The 19,955-nt window shown below is 39.0% G+C and overlaps 1 protein-coding gene across 8 annotated transcripts in view; it reads right to left on the bottom strand.

The window, feature by feature from the left end:
• Mctp1 (multiple C2 and transmembrane domain containing 1) overlaps positions 1 to 19,955 on the bottom strand; it is a 499,895-nt gene that overhangs the window by 170,244 nt on the left and 309,696 nt on the right. For all 8 annotated transcript variants that reach the window (XM_033767611.1, XM_019209437.2, XM_019209438.2 and 5 more), the window contains 3 exons: positions 17,692 to 17,862; positions 15,049 to 15,179; positions 67 to 253 (listed from right to left, as the gene is read on the bottom strand). In XM_033767611.1, coding sequence (XP_033623502.1) covers positions 67 to 253; positions 15,049 to 15,179; positions 17,692 to 17,862 — 489 coding nt within the window. The remainder of the gene's footprint in view (positions 1 to 66; positions 254 to 15,048; positions 15,180 to 17,691; positions 17,863 to 19,955) is intronic.

The following is a 19,955-nucleotide window of genomic DNA, read 5'->3' as shown; positions in this document are numbered from 1 at the left end:
CCTCCAGTGCACCTCTGTGACCTTGTGTAGTCACAGCGACTCCGGAAAGAGGAGCTGCATACGTACGTATCTCTTCAGGATCTCCTCCCTCTCCTTCCGGTCCTCCAGGGAGGTGGCGGAGAGGTCAGAGACGCTGACCGTGGCCGAGGCTGTCAGCGTGACGAGCAGCACCAGGTGCCCCGCACCCTCTTCCAGCTGCAGCTCCAACTTGTGTGTCTGTTCCCTACTGAGAGCCGACAGGTCGACCTGGCACCTGAGAACAAATGTTTGCAATCAGCGACTGTGGCTTTTTTTTTTTTTTCTTCCCACATCAAAAAGCACAAGTGTGGGCTTCTCAGAGCTGTGAAAAATGAATCAATGAAAATACTATTTCAGCCATGGGAAGAATTGGTCATTCATGTCAGTCGACTTGCTTCATAACATCCAGACACTGATTAGCTTAGGGCCTGTGATTGCATATTTTCTATAAGATACAAAGAAAGAAACTTATCTAAAATTCAGTATTAGCAACTGTCACGTACTCATAAAGCAGTGACTTCCTGTTCTTAAGTGGCCAAAGGAACTAGGACAGAGAAGGTGGTTTACAGAAAGACTTTTGGGATTGGTCTAGCTAGGCAAATCCCAAGAGTCTGAATTGTGTCATTTTTTAAACAATGCATGTTCTCCTTCATTCATGTACATTACTAAGCAGTACCTGCAATATCTATGGTGATATCTTAATTTTACATTTTGAAAACTATGCCCATGGACTCAGTATATTCTAGAAATCTAAATAAAAACCACAGATCCCCTGAAAAATAATTGTACTTCAAGTGTTATGTCTTCACAGGGCTTGTGCGACTTGGCACTCTGTCTGCCACTCTTAAGCTAAAACCTTTCAAAGTTTTATCATAAAGATGTTAAGCAATAGTCAGGTGTGGTGATGCATGCCTATAATCCCTGTATTTTGAGAGGCTGAGTCAGGAAGATCTCAAATTTGAGCCTAGCCTAGGCAACTTACCAATTTATTGAGATCCTGTCTCAAAATAAAAAATTAAAAAAGGGTTGGGGTGCAGCTCAGTGCAAAGGCCCTGGGTCCAGTCCTCAGCCTCACACACACACACACACACACACACACACACACACACACACACACAAAGAAGAAGAAGAAGAAAGAGGAGGCGGAGCTGGAGGAAGAGGATAAAAAGAAAGAAAAGTCAATTGATTTTGAATGGACAAAGAACATGGTGACAAGGCTAATAACCTGCAAGAAAGGTGGCAGATGTAAATAAAGGCATTTAAAACAGGAAATAGCCTCTTACAAGAATAAATGTGGCCAACATACATACATAAGGTAGTTAACGTACCAGGGACAGGTTAAATGTTCCTTTTCATTACGCACTCTGCCTATTTATTGTTTTGCATTTAAATTAAATGCCGTGAACTGGGCCCCACAGCCTGGAGTTGGGTTCACTGAACCAGTTTAACACTTATTTTGCCTGCCAGGGGACGGTGGCTGAGCCTGGACACAAATAAGAATGTAGGTGTGAGAAGTGAAGACTAAACCTAACAGCCAGGCCAGTGGCAGAAGATCTGTGTGCTAAATGCTAACTGCCACTGAGAAGTGAGAAGTTAAGAGTTTGTACTTGGCCTGGAAAACACTCTCCACGTTAGAACGTACATCCGGGACCACACTGCTTCTGCTCACATGATATCCATTTCGAACTACTCTCATGCTGTCTTCTTAAACTTTCAGAAGTGAGAAACACATATAAAATGCCTTATTTAATATTCCAATGGTAATTTGAATTGACTTCTTATCAATGACACGGCACAAATCGAGAGCAAAAAAGCACAACAGTGGAAAACAACCATTCAAGAGGATTTCCTAAGAAAAAATAAAAACCTGATTATGATTTTTTAGAGTTCTCTCCAGCACTGGCACAGTGCCTGGCCCGTAGTTTGTCAGTAGTGAATGAATCCCTGGCGTGGATCTGCAGCGTGTTACCAGAGGACTGAATGGGGATTGTAATACAGCCGCGCTTTTGCCTGCGGACAGTTGAGCCCAAGAAGGGTCTTTCTCTCACTTCGTTCTTTTCTTTTGCTGTGTTTTTTAAATCTCCACTCACTTTGATCCTGCATTTCCCAGGCCCTCCCTTGTTCATTCTTTTATACGATGCTGCAGGGTGCTGAACACTAAAGTACACGGAAGCATTCTGGAGGATTTCCTTCTATGCCTCTTTCCACCCTGCACTGCTCGGCATGCTGTAGCGTTGGGGAAGGTGTGCAAAGCATGGTTTGCTCCAGGAATCACCAGCTGGTGCTTTCGGATGGAATCTCATCCACAGATTTGTTGTCTTCACTGTAATGCTAAATAAAAGTTTTGATTCTAAATACAGTCATTTTAAACACAGGACAAATGTTCTCTGAATTAGTCACTGTCTCCAATACTGCCTGTTATTGACAGCTGGTATATTTCACCTAATTACTCTACCTGGTTCCGAGAGGCATAAGAATTTATGATCCCTGTAACCTTTAACTCGCCACCGAAAAAACTGAGGGCCAGAGAGGTTTCTGACTTAATAGACACACAGAGTTGTTGGCAGTGTCAGAACCAGATCCTCTGAATCAGAAATGCACTCTAGATTGTCACTGAGTAACCACACCAGCTAGGAGGAAGCTATGGCGTTAGCAGTGGTTCTCAAAGTGGGTGCTATCTGGACTCATTTCTGGCAGGAAAAAAACCCCTCAATTTCCAAGTATAGAATTGCGTTGTTCTTATCATAATGCTTAGATATATACATATATGAAGCAGGCTATTAGTCATGCTCCAATAAGATGACTAAGAAAATTTTACAAATTAAATTTTAAAACCTATGAAAGTAGTAAAATTTAAACTCACCATATAAATTTATAGGGAATGTAATACTTTTCCACAGCAATGACAATTTTAATATTGAGTCTTCTCAACAGTTAAGGGGGAAAGGGGAGGCAAGAAAGAAGGGGTAATGGGAAGAAAATAATCAAAATATATTATATGCATGGACCAATATACCAAACAAATCTCATTATTCTGTACCACTAATATGCACCAATAAAAATAGTAGATCTCAGGCTGGTATTTAGCTCAGTGGTTCTGCTGCATGCCTCACAAGCAGAAGATCTCAGGTACCAAAAAAATAAATAAATAAAAATAAATAAAGGAAATAGTAGATCTCAGGTCCTGTCCTGTCTTCAGTGTTTCAGAATTTTGACTTTAGTAATTCTAATACAGAAAGTATTGTTTACATAAATATGCTGAGTAAGAGAATACTAAGTAATATCAAGGTTCTAACTGAGATTGTAGAGACCTTCAATGTATCTAAAACCTCTCTGCAGAATAAAATGACACTTTAAATGTCACCTATAATTAAGCAAAATTGTCTTGTTCACTTGAGGATAAAGTTTGCATTACTGCTTCAGTGATGGGTATCAAACCAAATTACGGCTGGAGGTAGGAGAAGAGAAAGCATTTTCACATCCCCGTATAGCTTTAAAGCAAATATGCCAAGACGGAACTCTTGAGACGCTGTCCACAGCAGTGGAAACATGGTACTGTGGGCAGAGCCCCGCTCTTTGGCTCCCTTGCATGGTTAAAAGTCCAGCACAAAGAAAGGATTCACTACACTTTGGATGCAAAACTATTCTGTGGTCAACCAGATGGTCCAGTATTGGCCTACAGGGACGATTTTATATTGTTATCACAACAAAAATGCAAAATTAAAAAACCACTGACACACATTCATGAACTCCAAAAATATGCTCACAGAGAGAAGAGCCCAGAGTCAGATTCCCTTGGTTCTAGCCCTTCACTTTTCAGTCATTAGTTGTATGACCTTTTCAGGACAATTCATTCTCTTGAATTTTATGAGTTAATTGAACTAGATGAACTTTAAATTTTCAAAAATCCAAAATCCCAGGATTTCTTATAACTCTTTCCATGTTTACGCTTGCTACGGCTTCCTTTCTTTGCAATTCCACAAACCAAAAGTCAAAAAGAAGTTTATCTTACAGACAATAAAATATTCTTCCTCAGCTGTATTACTAAACAAGTCTGAGTGTAGGTGCAAGAAGGAATCTAATCTAATCTAATCTCAAACTGTTACCACAAGAAACAGGGGTTTGCCTGTAAACTCACCAAAGGAGGGAGTGTGAAAAAGCTGTCAACTTTCTTTGTCAAAGAATAACTCCTCTCTATCTGTTTTATGTTGGGGATTGCACCTGTGTGGTTTGAAAACTTACCTGACACATCTTATGCACATCCCTCGATCCCCTGGAGCCGTGTCTCCTGGGCCCTCCAAACTACGACTATGGATGTGGAATTCTCTTGGGTCTTCTACTTATAGGAACCATTCTTCCCCTCAATCTAATGGGCTATGGCTGTTCATCTTGGCCAAACCACCACATGCCTGAAATTTGTGGCTTATGGATGCAAAGCCACACTACAGTGATGAGAACTGGTGTCCAGATCAACTGCCAAGGAAGCAGTGCCCGAACAGTGTAGAAGTGGGGGTAGACTTAGATGGGAGACGAGAAGACAACTTCCCGTACCATCTTCCCTCTCATAGACTGCTCCAGAACATGATTCCATTTTACCTGCCTGCCACATCCAAGCGGGTATACCTGCTAAGCAATCATCTGCATCTCTGCAACATAAGAAACCATGACCAGCCTAGTAACGCATGACCTTCTGCTACTCTCTAGTCTTCCCTGCCTGGAGGTCTGTGTCTCACACACTCACTACCTGGGACTGTCCCTCCCAATAAAGCATCAGCACCTAATTGTTGCCTCGAGTTTTATTTCAAGAGAACCCGAGCTAAAGCAAAAACCATTGGCACCGTCCCCCACCCCCGCAGTGCTGACCGTCAAAGACACACACCTCCTGACCCTCTCATTTCCCCAGCTGTCTGACACCCAAGAAATATCCTCAGGCAGGCAGCAGTGCCTCCAAAAGCTAACACTGACTTGCGTGCTACTTTCTGATGCATCCGTACCCCCAGTCCTGCCAGATGGCTTGCAATCCTCCTCCTGACCGTGTGAGGCTCACCTCTTTCGGTTGGTTTGGATGGAGCATCCCCTCTGCCTGAAATGGGACATCTGTCCATCTTTGCTTGGCTGATTTTTACTGCCATCAAAATAACTTGCAGTTGTCTTTCCTAATATCTTAAAACATACTGAGGACAGGGACAATGTCTTACTCTCAGTACCTAGCACAAGACCTGAATACCAGTGGTGTGTTGTAAATATTAAAGTACCAACAGATAAATGGACTTCAGAGAGGCCAGTGGTGACAACAACTGAACTAATGAATAATGTCCTCATTCTGCCACTCCTGCATTGCTGTTTTGTCCGTACACATATGTACACATATCAGTCTGGTTTTTTCCCCCACCACTTATTCATAGATTGATGTGCTAATTTTCTTTCCTTTCCTTTTTTTTGGGGGGGTGCTTCACATTAAGTTACATCTCTAGATCCTTTTTAATTTTTGAGACCAGGTCTTGCTAAGTTGCACAGGCTGGGATTGAACCTGTGATCCTTTGCCTCAGCCTCCCAGACTACTAGGATTACAAGTGTGCACCACCAAGCCTGGCTTCACTAATTATTGAATGCCTTTGTGTCAGATCTGTTAGATTTGGGGTAATTCAGCCCTTTCTAAACCTTCTAGCTTCTCAGATCATTATTTCCAGAACAACCACAGACTCTGTGATACACTGCACAAAAAGTTACAGAACTCTGTGATACACTGCAAAAGTCAGACCCCTTTTTGTAGTTCCAAGAGCCCAGAAATAACTGATAACAAAATACTTTGAAAAGATGAAATACTAAGTAAATATAACATTTGGCTATTTCACAGTTGCCTTACTTTGATATTAGAAAACTTAAACTACACCCACCCTATCAATGAGTTAATCAAAGAAACGATAGAATCATCACCACCGACTTAACACTGAAGGCGATTTTAAAGCTACTTTGACTTATTCCACAAATGAGGAAACTGAGGCTCAAAGAAATTAAGTGATAGCAAGAGCTTAAATCACATTCTCTGACATCATATCAGAACTTGAGATTACTTAGTCACTTGAAAGGAATATTAGTTATCTCTATTCAGTGATGTTTTCTCCTAAGAGCTGCAGGAGAATTGTAGTTTTTATCACTGTTTCTTCTCCCCCACCTCTCTATCAACCATCCCTGAACCAGTGACCAATAACATTTGTACCCAGACAAAAAAGCCTTGTGATTAGCACCCTGGCTGTATGGAGAGGAGTATCTAGGACGTAGGAAGTAAATGTTGAAAGCAGTTGGGACTGCTTCTCATTTAATGACAGAAAGCATGGGCTCTAGGGCGGCCCAAGGCCTAGCTGTGTCACGTGGCCTGCGACCACTTCGGGGAGAGCAAGCAGCAAGGGCGGGGCACAGGGCCGACAGCGCCACCTTCTGTGTTCCCTAAATTGCAGCTCCTGCAAGCCGTGTTAAGTGGATTTACGGATTATATCGTCTAGTTTTAACTACACCAATCCTCGCAAAATGGTCAATTGGCTTTCAAAGATCCCAGTGAAAGAAGTGTGGACTGAAGATAATGCTAATTGCACACGCACAAGTGAACAGCAATGATAAACAAGAATCTGCCTAGCTGCTGACACTTCTTGAGCTTTGTATCAGCCACACGACGAGACACAGCCCACTGGTGGTGCAGTCAGATCTCGCAAAAACACCCAGCCCAAACACCGCCACATCACCAGCAGCCACATCTGCAACAGAAATATGTTCCACACCTCCTTAAGGATGAAATTCTGAGCGTGTTTTACTCCTTACAGTAGTAATGATGTTTTTAAGCTATCCTGATTAATAAGACATTTAAAAGTGAGGCGAGGCGAGGGAGATAAGAATTAAGAGTGTTATGTGCAAGTACCGACTCCCGTGATGAGTTTAGTACTCATTAGGTACTATAAATAAATACAAATAAATACTAATACAAATAAAAATTAGAAAAACAAAAGAACATAAAAATGAAACCTTCAGAAGGAATGACAACTGTCTATAGATTTTCTACAGGGAAAAGGCTTTTCAAAAACAGTTTTACATAATTTTTAACCAATTTAACAATAAATTTTATGCAGCCCTTTAAGACAGGAGAACTACTTTACATTAATATAACTAATATAAAATCTTATAAATCAGCGTAACACAATTCTTCAGAATGTTTGCGTTTTAAAGGCTCTGACATATAAGTGAGAGTGTTTTGAAACTCACGATTGTGAAGTTTTATGCCGTTTCTGGCACTGCCTATTATCAGAAGCTGCCACTGTTCAGTTCTCTGCGGGCAGACTGCTGGATCAGAGCGTTTCTCTGCGCACTTCGTCATTAACTTGAAGGTAAGCTACATAGCCCTATAGCTTGGAGGTGTGTGGAAATGATCTTGGAAACTTCGCCTATTTTTAAGAAATGCTGTAATGAGTATAAATTTTATGAGAAAACTTTAAGAAGAAAAAAATAGCAACTCATGAAAAAGGGGATTAAAATACTATATTTGGGCTAGGTTGAGTTTATAAAAAGCCAAGACAAAAATCAATGACACTCTCAGTTCTTTATTTAAACATTGCCAATCTTCCTAACGAACTGTTCCATTCAATGCTTGGTGAGAAAAATGGTAAAAATAGAATAATTTTATAAATAAAACTCCTCTCAGTTTAGAATTTCCTGGTAGCTGTCTTTGTGCTTTCAAATTAATAATGCAGCAGGATTACTTTTGGTCTTATTTATGCAGGAAGCAAAGAGTCATTGTTGTTTTGGTGTCACAAATAAGACATGCTCTGAATCAGAATATACAGAGTGTCAAATGCTCGCATGCTTTGACCTTCAACCTTAAGAGAACATTAGTTTGGTTAAGATTCAAAATCAAAGACTGTTTTTTTTTTCCTTTACCACACTAACCCAAACACCTATATGGACACCTACACACCCGTATTGCCCTCTTTTAGCCTTAAATCCAGTCACAGATTTATTTTTGTGGCTACCCAACTGGAAAGCACTTGTTATTCACCCAGAACTTGGCATTTTAGAGTTTTTCTTACCATATATCATTTAATAAAACTGTGTTGAAATCAAGCTCTCTACTCAAGCTTACACTGGTCACACTGTGTCTTGCTGGGCAGTGCCCGCACAGAAGCCCTGATAAGAAGACAAATAATGTCAGTAGTAATGCACCAACCCAAGATATATGGACTCCAAATCAATGCCACTTTAAAGATAAACAAGCATTTTGCACACTAATAAATAATGTTATAAATCTTGCTATATTGGATTGCAAATAACTCCAACTGAATAAAACTGCACGACACAAGATTTACTTATTCTGCACGTTCATGAAAAACAACTTTTTCCCTGACAGCACTCATTCTTGGCAATTTACCGCAGCTGTCAGGGGCCAATTTGTTCAGATTACTGCTCTGCATAAAAGTGTAACCATCATGAGGATTTATTAGCTGACTATCGTGAAGGTGGCAATCCTCCTTGCCTGCCAAAATGCAGGTGATCAGAAAGTTAAATAATTACATGTGGATTAATGTTATTTCAGCTTCGCTTGCATTCTGTAGCTCAGCAACAGGTAAGATTTGTCGTTGAAATTTGCAGCACAGTGCACAGCATGTGAGTTGGTTTGCCGACTACTTGGCCTTCACTGAGCACTTAGAGGCTGCAGGAGAACATACTGAATGTAAGACTGTCATGAAATGAGGGTCGATTTCAGGTCAGGAGACAGGTTTGACTCTTACATCACTCATTCCAGTTGCCTAGTAGCTGATCAATATCTCCGCAAATTTTAGCCTCACTGTTTGCATCTGCAAACTGGTACAATGTGAATCGTCCTCCTCACCTCCTAATGTATATAATAGTGTCTTCTAAGACATTATTATCTCTTTCCATTACTGGTTAAGTTTAATAGCCAAATACCATTGATTCCTAGATATGATGATGAAAGTTTGTGAAACTCTGAACACAATAGGAGGGAAAAGAATGAACTTCACAAAGGCCATGCTAATAACCCAACAGCTGATACCGCCGTGAATGGGGGAAGCTGAAAGCTCTGTCTGAAGATCCAGAACAGGACAAGTACGCCACTTCCAACACTTTCACTCAACTCTTAGGCAAAGCAACCAGGCAGAAAAAGAAACAGAAGATACCCAAATTGGGAAGGAGAAAGTCAAGCTGTCACTGCTTGCAGAGGTATAGAAAACTGCAAAGAATTCATCAGAAATTTAAACCAGTGACCAAATTTTTAAAAGTTGCAGGATATAAAAATGAACACACAAAATCAGTAACATTGCTATATACTAAGAGCGAATCATCTGAAAAAGTCAAGAAAAAAAAATCTCATTTACAATATCTATAAAATAGTCGGGATTAATTGACCACAGAGGTAAAAATATCATCATAGTAAAGACTGAACATATTGAAGAAAGACAATGAAGAGGATAAAAAAGGAAAAAGGCGAGATGGCCTGCATTCACAGATAAGAACAGTCAACACTGTGAAATGGAAACAACCTCAGTGAGTAAAGAAACTGTGGCGCAGTGGGATACTACTCATTCGTGGAAAGGACAGATTTTTGTCATTTACGACCACACAGATGAACCTGAGGTCATTATGCTAAGTGAGAGAATCCAGATACAGAAAGATAACTCGCACACGATCTCAGTGATCTCACAAAAGTGGAGAGTAGAATAATGTTTTACAGAAGCTGGGACTTTTAGGGGTGGAAAGGATGGAGAAAGCTTGATCTACAGGTGCTAAATTATAGATAGAAGCAAGAAGCTCTGGTTTCCGCATCACTATAGGTTACAGTGATGGACCATGTATTTCAAAAATGCTAAAAGAAAGGATTTGGAATGCTTTCACCACATGGAATGATAAATGTTCCAGGAGATATTTTTATCTTGATTTAAACATTACACAATACATAGATTGAAACATAGCATGGTACACTGGAAACATGTGACATTTTATATTTCAATTAAAAATGTTACAATAAAAGCATCGTGGTAAATATATAGATTTCTCCCTTCAGTACAATTTAGTATTTTAAAATATAAATGTTCTTCAGATGCTTTTATATTTTAACTTATTAATTCTCTTGCATTACATTCACGGATCTTTCCATAATTACACTGAAAACTTCTATCTTCCACTAAGTCATATTGCTGCAGTGACCATTTCTTTAATTTCAGACTGGTCTTTAGAAAATGAGCAGTCATAACCAGTATTAAATTTAAACTCAAAGCCAGCAAATATTTATTGAGCACCTACTATGTGCTAGATACTTACCTAGGGTTTTTTTAGGGTGCTTTAAACAATTTATTTAACTGAAATCCCATATATTGACTTCCATTTATTTTGATACATCTTAAAACTAAGTGTAAATAAGGTTCAAATAGTATTAATTGATAGTGTGAAATAGGAAGAAAATTGGGTAAGGGGGAAGTGGGAAGGACAGGGGAGGGGAGGGGAAAGAAGGGAAAATAAAAAAACATGAAAAAAGGAAAAAATGGACACAAAGCCTTTGTAAATAGGAAACGGTAAAGGGTGTCAAGGGAGGGAAGGGGTCTGGGGAAAAATAAGAACCAAGACATAATATGTATAGCTAGAAGATCCCAGTGATAAATAACTATTGTTTGCTTTAAATGTACCAATAAACTTAATGGGGAAATTTTTTTTAAAAAAATAAAATATTTTGATACATCTTGTCCCAAACGTGATTCAGAGGATTTTCAAGCCAATACAAATATTTCATAAATATGTGGCCATTTGGGTATACATTTGCCCGATACCTCACATCTTTCAGCGAGAAAACACTGAAGAGTAAAGACCTGACACAAGTAACTGGGTATAACGAGAATCTGCTCCAAATATTGTTTCTCCGAGGTAAAGGCACCACACACCTGTTCAATGAAGAAAACCATCCTTACAACACAGGATGATTTTTTATTTTTTAAGTTGGGTTTAGGGCACTCGGCTGCCAATGAGGAGCTTCATGGCAGAGCTACACCCCCAGCTTATGCCGTGAATCCATAGGGAACAGGTTCCAAAGACCCAGGCTCCTTCCCGTGGGTTCTCAGGAAGTGCGCTTCTCTGGGCGGGGCGGGCCGGCGCTGCAGCTGAGCCCAGGTCCCTTGCTCTTTGGCTTCCCCTTCTTTTCCTGATCATTTTCCTTGACACGTTTCAGGAAGCTATCTCGACTCTTTGAGTGTTTAACATGCTCAGTAGGCACATTAATCCTCTTGGCAAATATCTTGCCCTTAACTTGCTTGTTTACAACAATGCAACAGCATGCTGGTCACACCGTAGACTCTTCCAGTTTTGCCATGGTAACCTGTGTGTGGCATTCCTTTGTGAACAGTACCCATTCCCTTGATGTCTACAGTATCACCTTTTTGTAGATTCGCATGGACGTGGCCAAAGGAACAGCCCCATGTTTTCTAAAAGGCCTAGAGAACACACACCGGGTTCCCCTCCAGGACACGTTTCAAGAAGCTGTCTCGACTCTTTGGGTGTTTAACGTGCTCAGTAGGCACATTAATCCTCTTGGCAAACATCTTGCCCTTAACTTGCTTGTTTACAACAATGCCAACAGTATGCTGGTCACACCGTAGACTCTTCCAGTTTTGCCATGGTAACCTGTGTGTGGCATTCCTTTTTGAACAGTACCCATTCCCTTGATGTCTAGAGTATCACCTTTTTGTAGATTCGCATGGATGTGGCCAAAGGAACAGCCCCATGTTTTCTAAAAGGCCTAGAGAACACACACCGGGTTCCCCTCCTCTTTCCCTTTGTGTTCGTCATTTTGGCAAATTTCTGGAAGATGGCGGTTCCGGCGGCAAGGCTTACCTAGGTTTTGAAGACACCGCCTAGACCAAACACTCAAGTATCCCTGCGCTCGTGGAGCTTACATTCTACTGAGGAGCAGTGAAGGAGAAAACGAATACGCAAGGTGCATAGCACGTCCCGCGGTGGTTACTGCTGTGCAGAAAAACAAACCAGGGCAAAGAGAAGAGAACGCTGAAGAAGAAAGGGGTTTGGGGTTTTACACACGCTTGGCTGGATGCCGCCCTAATATGCCACCTTGCACAGACCCAGAGGAGGTGCACAGGCACGACAGGCAGGGGGCTGCTGAAAGAGCGTTACAGGCAGAGGGCCGGGCCCAGAGGAGCAACGCGAGATCCAGGACATTTGCCACGGTCCTCTCAAAATTTGCCCAGACAGGGACAAACCCTCAGAAGCAAAGTAAAGTAATTCCATCTCTGCCAACCACTTGTTTCTCCCTTTGAACTCATCATATTATCACGTAAGGGAAAGGAAAGACCGATAGAAAACAGGCTAAGAAATTCTCATAATTTTCAAACTGGGGAATTCATCCCAAGGAAGAAGTACTAAAAAGGATATTTGCATTATGAAAAAAATGTAGAAAAGGGATAGGAAAGATTTCATGCGACATGTAGGCAGAAGTACAGGAAGCAGGTATGGTTTAGGGCACAGTCTTCATTATTTTGTACATAAAGTGATGTGATTGAGAGAGCAAAGTACAAGTGACAGTCATTCTGCAACCAGATAGCGTTAATATTGTTATGAACTATGAGATTTAATTACTCAGGCAATAGCTAGAGTCTACCTGCTTGATAAAGCTCATATCCTCCTGGGGGAGAGAACCAGAATATATTTAATGCAGGGTGTACGGTGCATTAATGGATGTACACCGCTACTGCAGCTTATGGTATGCTCCGAAGACACAGCTTTCTGAAAAATCTGAAAAGAGCTGTATTAAGGGGAAGAATGCAATAAAGCCCTTTGTTTTAAAAAGGATTGACATATAATAGTAATTTAAGTGTAACAATATTAGACAATAGGGAGTTTAAAATACATTATAATTAAAATATTAATGAAAATAATTAACATAGTATTCTGGCTTGGATTCCTGTTCTTACTTTCCTAGAATAAAATCTAGTATATATGAACTTCCTTTGGACTGTAAGTATGAAGACTCGGAATTCACACAGTAAAGGAGGAATTTCTTAGACTGACAAGTTCTTTGTACACCATGCTTTATTCCAGTATTGGCAGGTTTCCGTGTGCTTTGCTATAAAAAATATAAAAATATGTTTATAAGAAAACAATTCATTGATTTAAGTAGTCATTCAAAATAACCTTGACTTCGTAGAGAAATGTCATGCCAGCCTCGGAATGGTATTTTTTGCTTCATTATCAGATAAACTTGAGTTGCCTCACTTCCATGCTCCCTTCACTAAAACTTAGGAACTCTTTACAGATTTACGAACTCCTAGGAGATTATAAAGATTCTCTACCTTGTACAGAGTTATAGGAAATAATGCATTTTATGGTTACAATATGCTTTATGAAAATAAATATTATCTCAGCTCACTTTACAGACTCTGAATATGCTCTTTGTTCTTTTAAGTATCCCATATCAGATGAAATTCCTCTTTCTCAGCTCCCATAACTTTTGTGCATAATATTTCTGACATCTGGAGAAAAATCTCTGGATATGGAATTGAAATAGGCTAGGCCCATCAACTAGTCAAAAGCGCCACCTACTGGCCGGTCTTTGAATCTACTTTTCAGTTCACCCAAGCCTTGCTTGGCTGTGGAAAGACTCCATCCTTCACAACAGTAAAAACCACTGAACCACTGAACTTACACTGCAGTGGAGAGGTTGTATGCACAGGCCTGGCACAGAAGTCATTTACACTGTGGCTATATGCAAGCAAAGTTTTGGGATTCCTAACTATATTTTTGGTATGAACAAAATGCATCATCACAGGGTCTTTTGGCTGCTGCTGTTCCGATGTTGAATTTTTTTTACATGGGGCTGCAATGTCTTTCTCTGCACTCTCAGAACTAACTGAAAGCGCTGAACATATGGCCATGTGGAGGTAGGAGGATTCTTTAAGTCTACGACACATTTTCTGACCAGCAGTTCACATTCCATTTGGTTGTTTTGGGGTTTTTGCTTTTTTTGTTTTTGCTTTGTTTTAATAAAGCTTTAGTTTTCTGCCTATATACCTAGGAAAATGGCAAAGCACCTCTATTTTTGTTTCCACATAAAAAATCACCTACAAAATTTTCTAAGACAGACAATAATATTTTACAGCTGATGGGTGGCTAAATTTTCAACAGTTTCTTTCAAATTGCATTAGACTTGATGAGCTTTGATATTACAAATTATTTTATGTGGCTAAATTTTATTCCTTACATTTTTTTCCCTATTTGAGGGGTATTTTTCTTGTCAGATTTTGTCTATGCACAAAAGGCCCATACTTTAGTCACTGAATGTGTTATCAAGTTCTATGACTTTCTTTACTATAAAATTCTAACTACATTTGCTAGGGATAAAACAGTTTACCATGAGTAGGTAGTATTTATTATTTAAATACAAATAAATCAGAAATAAATAAATAAAACTTCAGGGCGGTTATAAGTTGTACTCTTGGTGAAACTTCCTTTAAAGCGAGAAGTCATGTTACTTAGGAAGACAGACTAATTTTAAACTATTATTTTTAATAAATAATGATATTTATATTTTATGAAAAAGACTTCAATATGTTTGGTGATATTGAACAACAGGAAAATGTCTGAAATTTTTAACCTGCCTTTTACCTGAATTTTTATGGAAACTTGAGCTTAAAATCTAATAGCATCTGTTTTTCTTCCTTTGCTGAACAGTTGTCTCCATTTTTCAAGCATAAGGGCTGTGACATCTCATGTATTTTGAGTAAAAATTAAAATTGTTTTACAAGTTCATTTGAATGTGACTACTGTCTGTCTTTATTGTCCTCAGAAGTTCAAAGTTATTGTGAAATAAATTCACTATCCACTTTTTTCATTAAAATTTGAATTTGACATATAAAAAAACAAAACAAAACAAAATCCCCACTTCCAGTAACCAGACTTAAAGCAAATATTCTTTCAACAAAAATACATCCTCTCTAGGGTGAACCAAAAATATCCAAGTGTACAAACCTGCCAATAAAATCATCTCTTTTCCCGGCATCTTTGTCCCAGGTAGTAATGTCAATGATCCCTCCTCTTTCTTCAAAGAGATGAAAATCAAATTGTTCCCTCCATTGAGGGTTCAGAGTTTTTGGCATAATCTGGAAAACAAAAATGTGACCGTTGTCTCATCAACTGCAGCCTTTTGAAACACTAATTTGAGATACTAAGTCAAACTTTTGTTAACATCCAAGAAAATCATATTAAGTGTGCTATTTGAACTAAAGTTTCCAGATACGTGAAACTAGTTAGGTTTCTAGCAACTTTACTGCTGAATGCAGCGTAAAGGATGTGTCCTTTCAAATGAAATGTCACTCCTTGATTATCTTATATAACAGGCAGGAAATAGGAAATATATAAACAGTCTATAAATAAAATAGCTCATTCAGGTACTAGCATGTATTCTATGTAATCACTGACAGATAAAGAAATAACTCAGTGATTTTATAATAGAAAAAAAGCAGGACTTCCAAGGTTTATTTTTTTCCTTTCACATGCACTGGAATTTAACTGAGTACATGAAAAAACAGACAATAAAATTGTGTGGGAGCCGGAAAGAAAAGCAAATAGCTTTGAGTGGTCAGGCAAAATTTAATACTAGAACTGTAGCACTGATGCACCCACATTTTAACATACAGAGAAATCGAGTGTGATCTTCCCATTAAACATGCAAGAAAGATATCTGAAGCACAATTTTACAGCTTCAAGTAGAATCAACAAAGCGATTCATACAGATATGTTTTAAAATTCCATTCACCATTTGGCTAAAACCCACTCATATTTCTATGTTTTGTTTTTAAGCAGGTGAGTGTCCAGCGACCTTTTCTCTTTTTAAACAGATGACCGACAGCTCTTTACATGTAAAGTGTTTGGAAACAATGACGTATGTTTCGTGCAAAGGCAGTACGACTGAATCACAGTTTTAAAAGTTCACAATCGGAAATGAATCAGCAATAGATCATGACAGAAAGAGCAAAGAGAAACAGGCATCTATAGCTGGGTTTCCTGTTTCATACCTGAAGAACAGAGCTGCAAATACAATGTCTCAAGCCTAGTACTGCACAGAAAGGAGTGTTAATGGGGAGAACACAAATGCAGTGGTCACAGATGCCTTTTCATGGAAGAGGGACTGCTTTAAAATCGGTTATGACGCTGCTTTGAGAACAGAAGGAGATGGCACGGGCGAACGCTGTGATAATTTACATGTCTTACAGGTGGGCTCAGATAAATTATTACGGTATTTTGGGACATGGCATGTCTTCTTTACATGGCCACAACAAACTCACTTTTCTTTTTTTTTGTTTGCTTCTTTTAGGATTTTCTTCCCTATATGACTTCCTTTGTTCAGGTCAGAAATGGAACCTTTCCTTTCCATGTGTACTTCATAAGGCACACAGCTTGCTAGCAGTACTTCCTGCCTGCTGTATGCTGTTTCTAACTACCGTAAGGGCTGATGGAAACATCTGGGCCAGAAAGGAAGTAGAGGAGCTGCTGGGACAGGCGGATCACAAGTTCACGCTCAGCCTGGGCAACTGAGCAACTTAACGTGCCTCTGTCACAAGGTAAAAGAAATCTTTAGAAAGGCTGGGGATGTAGCTCAGTGTGAGAGGACCCCGGATTCAACTCTCAGTACGGTGGAAAAAAACCTAAACCAAACCAAAACAAAACATCTGTGACAATGATGACCTCAGGCAAGTGAGTTCTCCAAACGGAATGTGATCTTTAATTCAGGATGGATACGATCATTCGTCCCATGAACTCCAGCTGTAAAAACTGACTAGGGAGGAGGTATAGCTGGACATAACATATATATTTTTGGTACTATAACCTTTATTGATTAAAGTTACTTCTATCAATACTATGCTACTAATATTATTATCGTATATTGTTATTAGTCATATATGTATTATATAATATACTTTTTACAACTGCTGCTCATCCCCTTCCTTTGCTATTACCATTTTCTGTGTATTAATATCAATGGGCCAGTTACATACAGAACATGTATTCACATAACCTTTTCAATAACTCTCTCAGGTAGGGATTATTTTAATTCTCTCTTTTACAGAAGGAAAAATTGAGGCATGGAGAGACAGTAACTCGTGCTCCGGAACATTGTTCATGATGGCAGCAGGACTATGACCCGTGTTTCCTATACACATTTAAAAACTTGCACTCTGCATCTGTGCATCTGTGCAAGTTAAGTCGAATAAAATGACCCGGAGTACTTTACAGAGACTTTCACACGCATGTAAAATAATGCTCCTTACTGTGCAGATGCTAGCACTTGTAATAACAATAGCATCACTTGGTTCTTGCTGGGTAATTCTTTTTTTTCTTCTTCTGCTTTGAAAGTCTCACAGGCGTGCTGATAAGTAGTTCCTACCATTATTCCTACATCATAGATGAAGTTGAGACATAGCGAAGTTACATAATTTACCCAAGGTCCCCTAGCACATAAAGGAAAACATACAGTGTTTTTTGATATGATGTTCAAAAGTTCTCTTAAGCATTTCAAAACTTCCAGCGTTTTCATCTCCAAAAGCACAGCTACTGACCAACCAGTAACTTCCCAGTATGGACAGGAACACAGGAGAGAAAGCGGGGAGCTACCTTGCTCTTGTACTTCTGATGCCCAAGCCGGAACTTCACGTAGGGATCGCTCAACCCATTGGAATCCATTGCTTTGAGGTCTCGCCCTTCGATCAAGGTGATGCTGACTATCCCTCTCCACAGATGTGATTTTCTGTGCTGGTCTGACAGACGCAAACTTTGGCTCTGAAACTTTTGGGAAAGAAAAAGTGAATTAGATTATTGTGTTTTATGTTTGTTGTTTTGTTTTTTGAGACAAGGTCTCACCATATATTTCAGATGTGGCTTGAGCTCACTAAGTAGCCCAGGCTGGCCCTGAACTTGCAGCAATTCTCCTGCCTCAGCCTCCTAAGTGCTGGGATTATAGGTGCATAGCATCACGCCTACCAAGTTATAGTATTGTGTTTTAAATCCAAATACCATATATCATTTGGCCTTATTCTTTTCCCTGTTAAATATTTTCTTAAAAACAGCCAGTTATTAATAAAAACAATTTATGTACTATTAACCAGTCATTAATTTCAAATTTATTAATAAATTATGAAATTATTCATGACAAATTTGTTATATAAAGGAAATGAGTGCTCAAATAAAGACAGTCTAGCTTTTAAACTTTTAAAATTATGAGCTGTAGATGCTGAGACAATTTTGGAGATTATTTGCATTTGTGTTAAAATATATATGGATAAAAGGAGTATTGTAAATATCAAAGATCACATCTACACTGTGGTATTTAATGTTTAATTATTTGTTGTCTTGAAAGACTTTTTTTTCATGTTACAAATGGAGTTTTATGGGGGAGGTTAGCTGCAAGATTGGTTGCAAGTTCTATCTAGTTATTTAAAAAAATTTTTGGCCACATTAGGAGATAGGTGAGTTTCAGCTCAATCAGGATTACTTAAAATATCACAGAACACAGAATGAAATCAATACGGCCTTCCAAGATATTCTGCTTATGCCTGAAACTTGCATCAAAAATATTTACAATTATTTTTTAAATTACATTTATAATTTATATAGGCAAATGTGCGTCCAGATTTATTTCTCATGCCAGTATTTTAACATTTTCTTTACTGATTCTTATTATGCCCAATTCTAAATCACAATATTCAAGCCAGTGAACAAAATCAGAAGTTTTTGAAATTATCAAGTCTACTACAAATGGCCATATAATTTCTTTTAGCTACATAACATATAAAACAAACTACAGAAAGTAGCTAAACATTAGAACAGTGTGAAGCTGGATGCAACACTAAGTAATATTATAAAGTTATTATTTCTTTTTAATTACCAAGTACATGTTTCTCATTGACATGTCATGAAGTCAACATTTGTCTCAAAGTTTTCTACTCCTTCCTTACCAACTAGCCCTACTGCCACCCCTCCCGTCTATGTTAATGTGATAGTATTCTATTTGCTACAGTTTTTGCTTCCATTTTGACTTCCTATGGTTTTTGCATGCAATAGCAATCCACCGCAGCCATTCTCAGACATCATCATCAAAAGTCCTGGGCTTTGATGAGGAACATAGAATCTACATTCTTTCAAAGACTTCCAGGACTTGACCATTTCAACACCCATCTTTCTAAATCACACTGCATATTTCCCTACCACATCGAACAGCAAATTTTGAACACAGCTGCCAGTTCTGCATTCTTGGTATCAATGCACTCCTCACCTCTGTGAGCCTCCAGGAAGTGTTCTGAAAGGTGACGGAGGGTTCAGGGAGCACCTGCAAATTATCCAAAACTTCCCTCGGCTCCCCCCGACCTACACATGTGAACTGGGTTTCCACACTGGGTCTTGTTTGAACAAAGGGGTTCTAAGATTAAAATACTTAGAATTTGTTGTAAGCAGTGATGGCTAAGGGTATCATCTATTTTTATTCTAAAAGCTCATGCTACTTGGAACTATGTAATGCAGCCGTAGAAGTTGGTGATCAACTGATGATTTAACCCACTTTTGCTGCTCAGTTTTTCAAAGATGACTCTGGAGAATCAGATTCTGAACTTTGGAACTGAAAATTTCATTAAAGAAGCTGAGTGGGAAAGTAGGAAGGAAGAAAAACAAATACAGTATTGGGGCAAGAAGAAATATTTATCTTATCACAGGCAAATTGCTTAGTTAGACGGAGCTTTTGATTTAGGCAGCGAATGCCATCTTCCACAAGTTTTCTAGAAGTCGTACGTGTCACTCAAGTGGCAGGTACAATCTAGAATGTACAACATTTTCAATAAAAAATGGTAAGTTGGTTTCTTTAACAGTAATATGTCTGAAACCCATAC

Source organism: Fukomys damarensis, unplaced genomic scaffold, assembly GCF_012274545.1.
Source record: "Fukomys damarensis isolate Sample0158 unplaced genomic scaffold, DMR_v1.0_HiC HiC_scaffold_3, whole genome shotgun sequence".
NCBI classification, from domain to species: Eukaryota; Metazoa; Chordata; class Mammalia; order Rodentia; family Bathyergidae; genus Fukomys; species Fukomys damarensis.
The sequence above is the reverse complement of the archived record's forward strand: the minus strand, read 5'-3'. Positions and strand labels throughout refer to the sequence as shown.